The following is a 12,133-nucleotide window of genomic DNA, read 5'->3' as shown; positions in this document are numbered from 1 at the left end:
TTGTTATAATTGTAATTCAGACATTACAATAGACATCTGCGCAAACAAGCATGAGCTGATGGCTTTTGAAGGTAATGTTCCTGTTGTAATTTCCCTTATATTAATTATAAGTGTAATTGTATATAAATAAATACAATAACGATTTTCGAACCCAGGTCTCTTTGGATCCAGACAATAGTCTATGTTCTTTCATAATCTCTTCATCCGATCATATTTGAACATTAGATCTGGTACCTATTCTACAAAATATTTAATAATCACTATTCACAGAAAATGTGATATTATTCTCAGTTCTTTTCAAAGTATTAATACTAGATTTAGTGAAAAGTTTGAATTATTTAAACGTTAAAGTAAACATAAATAAGTGGTCAAATTCTGAGGATATATTTCTGTCGAAGCTCCGACTGAACTTTTTTTCTTAAAACTTGGACTTTTATTGATGGGCGATTCCTTTAGGGCTTCGAGATAAACAATTATGATACGTCCTTCAAATAAAGTAAACGTAAATAAGTGGTCAAATTCTGAGGATATATTTCTGTCGAAAATCCGACTGAACTTTTTTTCTTAAAACTTGGACTTTTATTGATTCCTTTAGGACTTCAAGGTAAACAATTGGTCTCATTCCAAAAATAATAATTTTTGGCGTGAAATAAATCAACAAATCCACTATTTGGGATCCGCAAATATGCTTTCGAAATATAGCCACAACTGACACCCGGAATTTTCTTCAAATATCCTCGATTTGGGAGCCGGTAATTATCTTTAAAATTTGAGGATTTGACGTGTTGAAGGAATCTACATTTTTAGAAACCCACGGCAAAATACATTGTTTGGAGCAGCAGCCTTTGTAAATTATCCTAATTGTGATGGTTGTTTCTTGATTTCTTTTCTTATTTCGAGTCTTCGACTTTTTGTTTGCTTTTCACAAAATTTCCGTGCAAAATATATATTTTTATACGTAAATAAAAACACAAAAATAATTCAATTCACACACAAAATTGGCAGAAGTCGGGCACACTTAGAAAAAAAATGTAATCAGCTGAGAGCTCTACCTTACCGTTTTATTGTACCGTGGTACATCGATTTCAAAATCAATGATTGGAAGACGCCAGTTTTGCTATGGAATTGAAAGATAGAACTGTTTAAATCATGATTTTGATAGAAAATCCAGGCATTTCATTCACCTTTATTGCTCTTTAACTGATTTTAAAAATGAAGAAAAATATTGAATAAATGGAAACAACAAATTAGACAGGAAGCTGTTCTACATCCTACCATTAGGAATGTAGCTAAAACCACCAAAATATCGTAGTGGACGGTATTTCACGTCCCCATGGCAGGGTATTGGTTTAAGTTTTCAACTAGCAATATTTATATATTTTTTCACCTCATAACACAGGATCGTTCGATCCTCACGAAAATTTTCATAAGGATAGGGTTAGGCTCAGAAGGTCTAGGCCTATTGTGTTTAAAGATGTTCGCATTATATTTAGGGGTTAAAATGGACCAACAACTAAAAATGTTCCTGATGTTGCAGCCGTTATAAAGGTCACAAATAGAAACCAGAGGACACGGAATCTCGCATTTACGCTTATCTGATCATGGCACATACAACCGAATTCAGCCTACAAGCAACTACTTCAAATTTGCTGAAAATCGGTAAGATATGGCTACAGATCCTATATATGCGTTTCGTAATATGCACTCTACATTGATATTTGGTACCAGATACTAGCTCCGAAATACGTCTGACAAATTTTATCAAGATATCTTCAACCGATTTCAACGTTATTGTGCACCAAATATGTAATATCAGTCCAAACTTTAGTTTTTGCACTTTAAACCAAATTTTTCCATTTCCAAACTTGGTATTCGGTATTTTGATGATTTTGGCGACATTATTAACCGGAATTGTTTCAAATTTGGTATTTAAAGTTCGAAATGGATACTACAGCCTATGACAGAAAATTATCTAGGCCCATACATCAGTACCTTCCTATATTCGGCATTTTGACGATTTTAGGTACAATACCCACAGAAATTGTTTGAGATGTCATATTTAAAGTTTGTAATGGATGCTACAGCCTATGACAGAAATTTGTCTATGCTGGTCCAGGTCTATATACGATATTTTAATGATTTTAGCTACATTATTCACCGTTTATTTCAAGTTTCTAATTTGAATATGGTTATGACAAATAATGCCTATGTAGGTCCCTGTCGTATAGACCCCAATATAACAGCTATATTCGGTATTTTTAAAACTTTAACAGAATTTAATTTTTTGAAAATTCCCAAATTCATTCCAAATTGTGGAGGGTATTCAAAGTTCGGTCGGCCAAATTTACTGTTTTTAACTTGTTCATATTGGAACTCATTTATCATTTTCAAATAATTTGAAAATGTATTTCCAACAAATTAAGCAAGACGTATTTGCATATATTTTTGTAAAATTAGAATGTGAAATTATCTGACGATTTCAAATGTTAAAAAAGGCAGAATGTTTAGATGGAATACAAATTTCGAATTTTCAAAATTGGATGTTTTATTTATTTATTTTTTTTTTTAACGAAAAAAAATGTATTTCTTATGATAACATGAGATTACCTTATATAATTTTACCATGGACCACAAGTAAAATATTCCAAAAATATCGATTATAAATAAACGTTACAATAAAATGAACTTTACCGTAGTTTTTAATGTATGAAATTACAAAATATAATTAATACAAATAACAGTTCTTACTATATAAATAAAAAAATATTACATGAAGCGATAAAAAAAAAACAAAAACAGTTCATTTTAACATTATAATAATAGAAAAATATAATTTACCGCATACACATTTAAGCAAATATTTTTCGCAAACAGAAAAATATTCCTAAAAATGTCTGCCTATATGCAATATTATAACATCTTTTATTTACCAATTTTATTTCTAAAACTAAAAGAGCAAAAATAGTTTTCAATGTTTTTTTTTAAAGAAAAAATAATTTAATTCGCATAAACAAATATTTGTTTTGCTTCTTGACATTGTAGTTACAAATGTTTTAGGCTGTGTTCCTCCATATTATTATCTTCATTACAATATTTTTTTAAGTTTAATAAGAACCATAAGAATTTCTAAAGACCGATATTTGAGACACTATTTCTTTGCATTATAAATGCAATTAATCTTATGTTTAAACTATTTCAAATTAATCCCACCATAACGTGAAGTACTAACAAATACATTTATATACAAACTTTTTCAAAATCTTGGCAAAAACGAAATTACTTTTAAAGTATATACAAAAAATAACAAACATATTTACATTTACTGCATATTAAATATTTTTGTAAGACTCCGTTTCTTTTTAGGTGGCGTTGTTGATCGTACTGGAGTGCTATACGAGTCCCTTATATCATCCCCTATATTATGATGACCATTTATTTGTGACAACGTAACAGTTGGTGGTGTGTCAAACACACTGAACCGTTTTCGAGTTGGGGGTGTTCTTTGAGGCTCTAGAGATGGCGTTCCGTCAGCCTCCATGCCTTCTGATTTTGTATCTTCTCTGACAGTAGAGTTTCTGTTTGCTTTTACTTCTTTCGAATTCTGTGTTTCGATCAGTTTTCGGAACTTCGCAATACTAACTATCCTTATTTTACCTTTTAAACCAACACCGGTCACATTAACTACATATTTTGTTTCCATTAAATGTTTTAGTCTTTGCTTAATAAGTGCGTTTCGACGGCCGCTCATGGAAATTACATACTTGCCTGTAATGTAAGATGTTATTTTTTTCAAAGAAACTCCCATTTTCGCTTGTAAATTAACTAGGGCATCATCGACCATATCCGATGTTGTGGGTAATCTTTTTTTTATAACTCTTATTTCATAGGAGTGCGCCACAGATGTCTCGGCTTTATCGCCTACAAAGATAAAGGCTTTAAACAATATAAAATAGTCTTATAATATAAACTCACTTGGCATTTTTTTGCATTCTTTTTTCAGTAACTCCTTGCTGTGGAAGCGATAATCTGAAATATGTTCATTGATGATTATTGTCAAAAATATAACGGCTCTTTTTGTTTATTTACATTTTTAATCAGAGGGTTGCCAGTATTTATGATTGGCAGGCACTGCTTCGATATTGTTCATTCGGCCAAGATTTTGTTATAACATGTTTCCATTGGAAACCGAACAACGTTGTTCGCTCTCAGAATTAGGTACACGAATTAACCCGTTCATACGGCACGATTCGTAATTCATAGTAAAATAATTCCTTTTTTCAAAAATTTTGTTTGTTGATTTTAATGGGAATTTTAATAAATTACATTAAATTCTCACTAATATGAATAGAATAAATGATTGTTTTTCTCCCCAAGATTTATTATATCAATAATTTTATAATTTTCATTCACGTTTTCAACTGTTTGTGTAAATGTTGACATTTTGAATATATTTTTGTATTTTTCTATTTTTAAATTCTGCTGGAGAGACACTTGTCAAACATTTTTTCTGTCAATACAAACATTTTGAAAATATTGCCTCTTTTGTTTGCAGTTTTCTGTGAAAATTTCTACTCGTGGACAAAATGCGTACCTCGGATGAAAGAGAAAACAAAATGTACTTTCGTTTGAATGTACATACGCCATTCAACATTGTAGTTTTCATTCATAATTTTCAGTCTTCCCAAAAATTTTTAAAATTTCATTAAATTTTCCTATTTTTAATTTTTAAATGTCATAATTTATTTTTTCGATAAATGCTCTCATTTGTTAGGGATGGGACATATTTTTTCGTTGTTCTGAGAGTGATTTGATTTGAACAACGTACAAATATGAGTGTTCGCTCAGGAAATTTTGTGTGAAGAATTAAGTAGTTTTTTCATAGTTAAGGGTCAAACAACGAATAGAGAGCGAATCAAGTGCAGTGGAAACGCCACATTAATGTTTTTATTACGATAACCAATTTTTCCTTTATGATATCGAAAAAAAATTGCAAAACTAGTAGATTCTTGCAGGTAGTGGAACTGAGCAATTGATCTGTTACAGTATCAGCAAGTATGAAACATTTTACTACAATAACAGATTTTTCCCTTATGATATCGAAAAAAGTAGTAAATTCCATGGTACAATGAATACAAGGTAGGCTAACTTTGAAAAAATTGCAAGTACAGAGGTCTACCTGTTTGGCTTGTAATGTCAAAATTACTATCAAAACAATAAAAAAGCAAACAACTTGTTGCATTGATTTTGAATAAATAATTTAAAACCGCGAAAACTGAACAAAAGGTCAAAATTTCTTTTCAAAGTCATGTTCTATATATCTCTTATGGTTTATTTCGCGACAAAAACTGTAGATTTTGTCGATGCATACGTCGTAATAAGCATTTTGAAAACACCCGAATTTCAATATTTTCTGAAAATATTTTTTTATTATTGAAAAGAATACACTTACATAAACAAATGAAGTTGACATATTAAGCCAGAAAAATAAAAAAAAAATTAAATCATATGGTAGTTCTGCCCTACCTTGAATTCATTGTACCGTGGTAAATTCTTGCAGTTCTAAAACAAAGCAAGTACTGAGTATGGCTGAAAAAAAAGAAACCTTTTCATTTACCAAATCGGTACTGGCAACCCTTCGTTATATCAGAATTCATCCATGGTAGAATTCATTGTAGAACAATTCTTCTACCATGGTAGAATTATTAGAAGGTAGAAACGAGACTACAACATATACAATTCAACAACAACCACATACGAATTTGTTATTGTAAGTAGTGAAAATGTCGCTATAACAAGTGCTATAACGGTAGCCGATTTTCAATTATTGATATCGATGATAAAATTGCAAAACAAGTGGATTCTTGATTCAGGAAAAAAATTGTTTTCAGTTTATTAGTCATTTGTTTATATTTTGTTATGCGCGGCAAATTTAAATTATGGAATAGAAAAATTCTTCGTTTTAAATAAATATACTAAAATATTCATTTCAGTAAAAGTAAAATTATAAATTTCTCTATTATACGATTCACAATGTTCATGAGGTCTATTACTCAATGTATCCATTTATTTTTATAGTATTTAGATACCGGATAATTCAAATTATATACAAATGGTCCGTTCCAGAATTTCCCTTTATGATGTTGAAAAAACTTGCAAAACTAGTAGTTTCTTGCAGGTTGTGGAACAGAGCAAATATTTTTTGCAGGTGTAATAATTTGTTGACAACTTTTCACATACATTTTGTTTTGGTACATAATACAAGTGTCAGAGTTATGTGTCCAAAAATGTAAACAAAATAACTAATTTTCAATGAACTATTTTAATTTCAAAAATATACATTTTTGGAATATGGATTATTAAATTGAAAATGCAGAAGAATAGTTCTTAAAATATTTAATTTTAATGCTTTCACATCATTCCCCTAAATGTAAAGTTGTTAGCTGTTGATCCTAATCTCTCAACACTTCAAGCAATATTGAAAAAGGCAACATCCCTTTCAATTTGATACCAAACAGCATACATACATAAAGTATTCTACATTTTGCATTTTTATGAAATATGAAACATGCGAATATATTATCTAACGTGGTGTCGCTGTTCCTTAACCTCATCGCTTTTGGCGTTTTGTTAGGTACAACGGCGATTTTTTCTATTATGCAAAAAATATGTTCATATAGCCCTGCAGTAAAATTTTATATCAAAAAGGGTATACCTATTGCATATTATTTTTTTTTTTTTATTTTATTTATTTTCAATTAGTACAGAAACCTAGCCAACAGGGCCATGGACGGTTCAAAAAACTTCTATACATGACTACTCTAAAATTATTATAATATCCTTAATCCTAAAAGAATTACTTAAAATGAAACACTAAAACAAATTAACAAAAAATGAATAAAATTAACAATTGATTGATGGTTCCAAGAACTCCTATACATGACTACTCAAAACTATTCATAACATCCTTAATCTTAAAAATAACATTAAAAAAATAACAAAAAAAAAAAAAAAAAGATTAGCAAAAATCACAATTCATTGAAGATTTAGATAAATCAACTATGCAAGGAAAAAAACAAATTATCACAAGAAAACTATATATTTTAAACAATATTGAAATGAGCATATAATTTACGCCTATAACATTTTAGGGAAGAATTGAATGTCTTAAGATTAGGTGGCAGATTGTTGAAAATGCGAGCAATTCTTACATAGAAGGATTTTTCCAACAGAGGAGTCGAGCGTGGTATAACAATTTGCAGGTTCCTTACAGATCTCGAAAACTTAAAAAGGTCCAAAAGTGTAGAAGATGTCCTCAATTTAAAATGTTTGTAGAAGAACAACATTGACCTTAAATTCACAAAACACTCAAACGAACAACCAAGAAACTCTTTCACAGAAGGAGATATATGATCACGACGTTTGACACAAAAAACATATCGCATTACTCTATGAAACAATAGTTTTAACTTACGAAAAGTTAAAGTTAAAGCTACCCCCAAAAATCTCAATACAATATAAAAAGTGAGGCATTATTAATGCATGTACCAACTGAATTCTAATCTTCTTAGGGAAATGGAATTAAATCACAAAATGTCAGATCTAGTTTGATACTAGTATTACTATAGAGTCAAATCAGCTGGGACTTGCTGTTACCTGTAATAATTATACCATGACAACTTTTTCTAAATTTTTCCTTTGACAAGTCAATTTGAATTTAAATGAATTTAAATTTGGCACAAAATCAGAAGTTGCTATTTTGTTTCTTTATTTTTTTTTTTTTTTTTGAATTTAAGTTACTTATGTAATGCCATGTTTACGTTAAAACTTTTTGTAGGGTTAACCTACTTTAAAAGAATTTGTTTGAAGTTTAAGTAATGGATATGACAATTTTAATCCAAATCCAGTGGTTTAACCCATTTATATGTAAACGTACTGTAACAGAAGGCAGAACAAAACTATCCCCTGTGTGCATTTTATCCTTTGGTGTCCCTATTCTATCAAAATATGTACACAGTTTCTATGTGAGTGTATTGTTTTGAATATTAAAGAAATTTGAATAAATTATTTCAAATTCAGTTGCAACAGAAATGCAAATTACCGATATTAAAGCGTAATATACTATACGATTGTGGGATAAAACAACATCGTCCTTCTATTTTAAACTCAATTTTGTGGTTAACCCCATTCTTATTTTGTGATTTTTTCCTCCAATATTAGAATTTAATGAGAAAAAGTAAAATAAACAAAACCAACTGTTAAATGTTTAAAAGTCTATTTGACATAATAAGACACCAGTACAGAGTTGCATTTTCTTGTTTATTTAAAGTCGAACAAGCTTTCTTATTGAGCTATAGAGGTTACCTAGAATTAATTGTACCATTTGCGTACAATTTCAAGGATGAATTTTGTCAAATATATAAACAAATGTTATATATATAACATTGTGAAATTATATGTCAAATTCTTTGAGTTTATACTTTTTCATATTATGGTGAAATAAATATTAATTTCTCAAGCGGCGTATTTATCTACGCGATCGTGAGTAACCAATATAAAAACCTATAAAACTACGATGGCAACCCTTCTTTAAAATCCCAGAAACTACGTCAGCTGACACTGTCACAACAAACAAAAAAAAAAAACACGCAAAATGACCCCAAATAAGTAAACGTGGGACGGGACGTAATGTCAAATTCTTACAACATCCTTGTTTGCTCTTTGAAATCAAAACAAGGTCATGGAAACTTTAAAGAAGGACCGGTGTAAAATATATGTGTAGAGAAAAGAAATCGCAATATTCATACGGTTCGATACGCCCATAAAATGCAATAAATTTTTAAAAAGAAGGATATTGCAATAGGACTTGAAAACGAAAATATCGAAAAAGTGAAAAATCTTTTCGAATATATAAAACCATACTTCATATAGTTTCATAAAAACACTGACAATTTTACGTCGAAGTATTTCCACGCCTATAATGGCCACAAGCTGCTCCAATATTTACCAACAAATTTTGTCAGCTTCCAAGTATAATTTGCCAAATAAGATTTTAGTGTTAACCACGTTCTATCAACAATACGCCCCACCTTTTATTATAAACCGATACACAGACCGTGAACTAGACGGCAGTTCAGAATTGGTTTAAGGATTGAAATTGAATAGCTCATAGTAATACAAGAAAAAGATAAGGCATCACATAGGTCTTAAAAACTAAAGTATATTTCACACAAGGTCTCTTGCCAACATGTCTGGCCCATCAAGTGGTGGTGGTCCAACCGATGCCAGTGCTGGTGGCGGAGAAGATGACTCACTGGAATCTTCTTTGCAGGCATTTCAAAGCATGCCAAAAGATTTTAATGCAGCTTTGGAAGATTTTCGAGCCGATTGGCAAAAGGAATTGAAACAAAAGCAAGCAGGCGATGATGTAGCTAAAAGTGATGATGTAGCAGAGGAAGAAAAGGAGGCTAAAGATGTTGTAGGTCCCCTGGTCGTTCCAAAAGAAACTTCTGATCAGGATGCCTTGGCAAAAAGTTATTTTCATAAAGCTGTTGAATTGGAAAAAACGCGGCAAAGTCTATGATGCCATACCATTTTATCGGAAAGCATTGCAAATTGAGCCTAACGTTGAATTCACCTACTATGAACAACAAAAACTCAAGAACAATGCTCAGCAACAAATCAATATTAAGAATGCAGAACATAACCAGAAGTCGTTGGATAGCCAGGACGATCTGGCGGATGAAGATATAATTGATGATTTATATGAAAAATTCCAAGCTGATTTATCGCACAACCACAACGGCAAATTGATACTAAGTAGTCGCGATCCTGGAGTAATTACCACGGAAATGCATATTTCCGAATTACCACCAGAATTGCTATTGTATATAATGCGTTGGGTTGTATCCTCTCAGTTGGATATGCGTTCATTAGAACAGTGTGCTGCAGTCTGCAAAGGAATGTATTTGGTGGCCAGAGATGAAGAGCTTTGGCGTTCAGCATGTGTCAAGTGAGTTGAAAATTTTATAAATTAATTACATTTGAAAATTCCTAAATTTTCCTTTTTTAATTGGAAGCAAATCTGTTGGATTAAAAACCTCTGGGGTTATATGAAGAAACTGTGGGTATAGTAATTGGGAAATGTCTTGTATAGATTAATGTATATGCTGGCATTTTTTAAGTAGAAGAACTATCATATGTACTCTTTTAAGAGATATTTTAAAATTTTTATCCCAACATAATCTTTCTATTGATAGAAGCAATTGTTTGGAAAAAGAAAGCATCTTCTTAAACAAAAAGACCACTCACAGGCCTTCTATCGACAAAAAAAAAACTTCACACAGATCTTGCAAGATAGAATGCCTTCCTCATATTGTCAGTAGACAGAAGTAAGAGGTAAACCTTTTATATACAGAAGTCTGCACATGTAATAATACCTGAATTATTACAATGTAAAATTTTTAGCGACGAAGCTTTGTATTATCTTTATATAAATAAAAATTGAAAATGCAAATGGGGCTTATGGAAAATAAGTAGATAGTAGAACTTTCGCCAATTTCTTCTGTGTGGGAAGACCATACTTTCTGAGATAAGTGATCTTAAAATTTCCAAGAAGATTATGAAGTTGAGGTCGTGGATGAAGGTTTTTAGGTGTGGAAAAATAGGCCACTAAGTGTAGAGTTTAAACTTAAAATGTCTATTACTGGTATTAATTTAATATTTATAATGTTTTATTTTAATTTTTCAGAGTCTGGGGACCCAATGTTGGCACTCTAACTCATTCCGAAACAGATGAGGACAAAACTACACCATTAGACGGACAATGTCCAATAATACCCAAATATTCTAGTTGGCGGCAAATGTTCATTGAACGCGAACGTGTGCTGTTCAATGGCTGCTATATAAGCAAAACCACATACGTTCGAATGGGTGAAAATAGTTTCCAAGATCAATATTATCGTCCGGTGCAATTAGTGGAATATTATCGTTATATACGCTTTCTACCTGATGGTACTGTTTATATGATGACGAATGCCGATGAACCGCAACAGGGTGTGACACGTTTAAGAAATCTTCAGCAATTACGTCCGGATATTTTGAAAGGTCGCTTCCGCCTATTTGGTAGTACACTTACAATTGTCTTGGGCAAACAACAGTCCCAAACTACAAAGTTCATAACCAGTACAAACGTTGGTGGCTACAATAGGCATAGACGTGGAAGTTCGGTATACGACGATGCTGCATTAAACAGTACTAAATATTGCATTGAATTTCGTATATTGAATACATCAAGGCGAAAATTTGCCCAATTGGCATGGCTACGTTATTCTGTAGTCCAAGTACGTAATAAACATGAAACAACTTCTGAATTTGATCTAACACCATCTAAGTATCCGCCATTGTGGTTTTCACCGGTGCGCAGTTATCATTTGGTGGCAGATAATCCACTTATATAAATTGTTGAATAAGAAGGAAACGAGGAAATAAAAAATGCAACAGCTTTATGAAGAGTGATTTTGTTAAAATTAATATAGTTTTAAGCTTTAATACATTTTTTGGTCCGGCGTATATAAATTTATAACTTAACTGTCGCTATAACTATTTTTCTCTCTACGTGTATATATTTTGAAATAAAACTGAAGAATTATTAAAATGAATAATAGAAATGCCATTGTTTACTTAATAATTTGTAATGTGCTTAAAATGTGGAGTAACCGAATGGTTCAAACCCCACACCTCGATTGGTTATAAATGTTCATAGTCAGCTTATAGTGTGGCCAATAACATAATTTCTTGCACTACAGAGCGATTCCGTACACACGTAGTTAGTCCAGTATATCCCATGGTACCATTCAGTTTACTGAGCCGTAATCGGGAGAATCATTGTATGTGAGCTTACTTTCACAGAGTTGTAGAGCGATAATTCAAAATATTCCCTCAAAAAATTGTGCCATATAAGGATTTCTACAGCCTAACATTTGCAAAAGACCTGTAGCCGCGTTTTCCGACTTCTAACAGCAAGAACTATGTTCGCTTGTAGTTCCCTGCACTAGGAAGTATACCATACCGAGAATCTAAACATGACCATCAGCTTAAGTTGATTCGTATATTTATATAGAAGAATAATTGTAGG

The 12,133-nt window shown here is 31.4% G+C and overlaps 1 protein-coding gene and 1 long non-coding RNA gene across 2 annotated transcripts; one reads left to right on the top strand and one right to left on the bottom strand.

Annotated features, from left to right (window-relative positions):
- Positions 1 to 2,599: 2,599 nt before the first annotated feature.
- Positions 2,600 to 4,324, bottom strand: LOC131804339 (uncharacterized). The gene is made up of 3 exons (XR_009343095.1): positions 4,087 to 4,324; positions 3,973 to 4,026; positions 2,600 to 3,918 (listed from the first exon to the last, which is right to left on the bottom strand). It is a non-coding gene; the product is annotated as an uncharacterized LOC131804339 (long non-coding RNA).
- Positions 4,325 to 8,610: 4,286 nt separating this feature from the next.
- On the top strand, positions 8,611 to 11,666 carry LOC101897100 (F-box only protein 9). The gene is given in 3 exon segments (XM_005181365.4): positions 8,611 to 9,559; positions 9,561 to 10,009; positions 10,748 to 11,666. Coding segments are annotated over 3 exon segments (1,473 nt in total). The 5' UTR covers positions 8,611 to 9,244; the 3' UTR covers positions 11,457 to 11,666.
- Positions 11,667 to 12,133: the final 467 nt, after the last annotated feature.

Source organism: Musca domestica, unplaced genomic scaffold (assembly GCF_030504385.1).
Source record: "Musca domestica strain aabys unplaced genomic scaffold, Musca_domestica.polishedcontigs.V.1.1 42, whole genome shotgun sequence".
Lineage (NCBI taxonomy): Eukaryota > Metazoa > Arthropoda > Insecta > Diptera > Muscidae > Musca > Musca domestica.
This window is presented reverse-complemented; position numbering and strand designations above follow the sequence as displayed.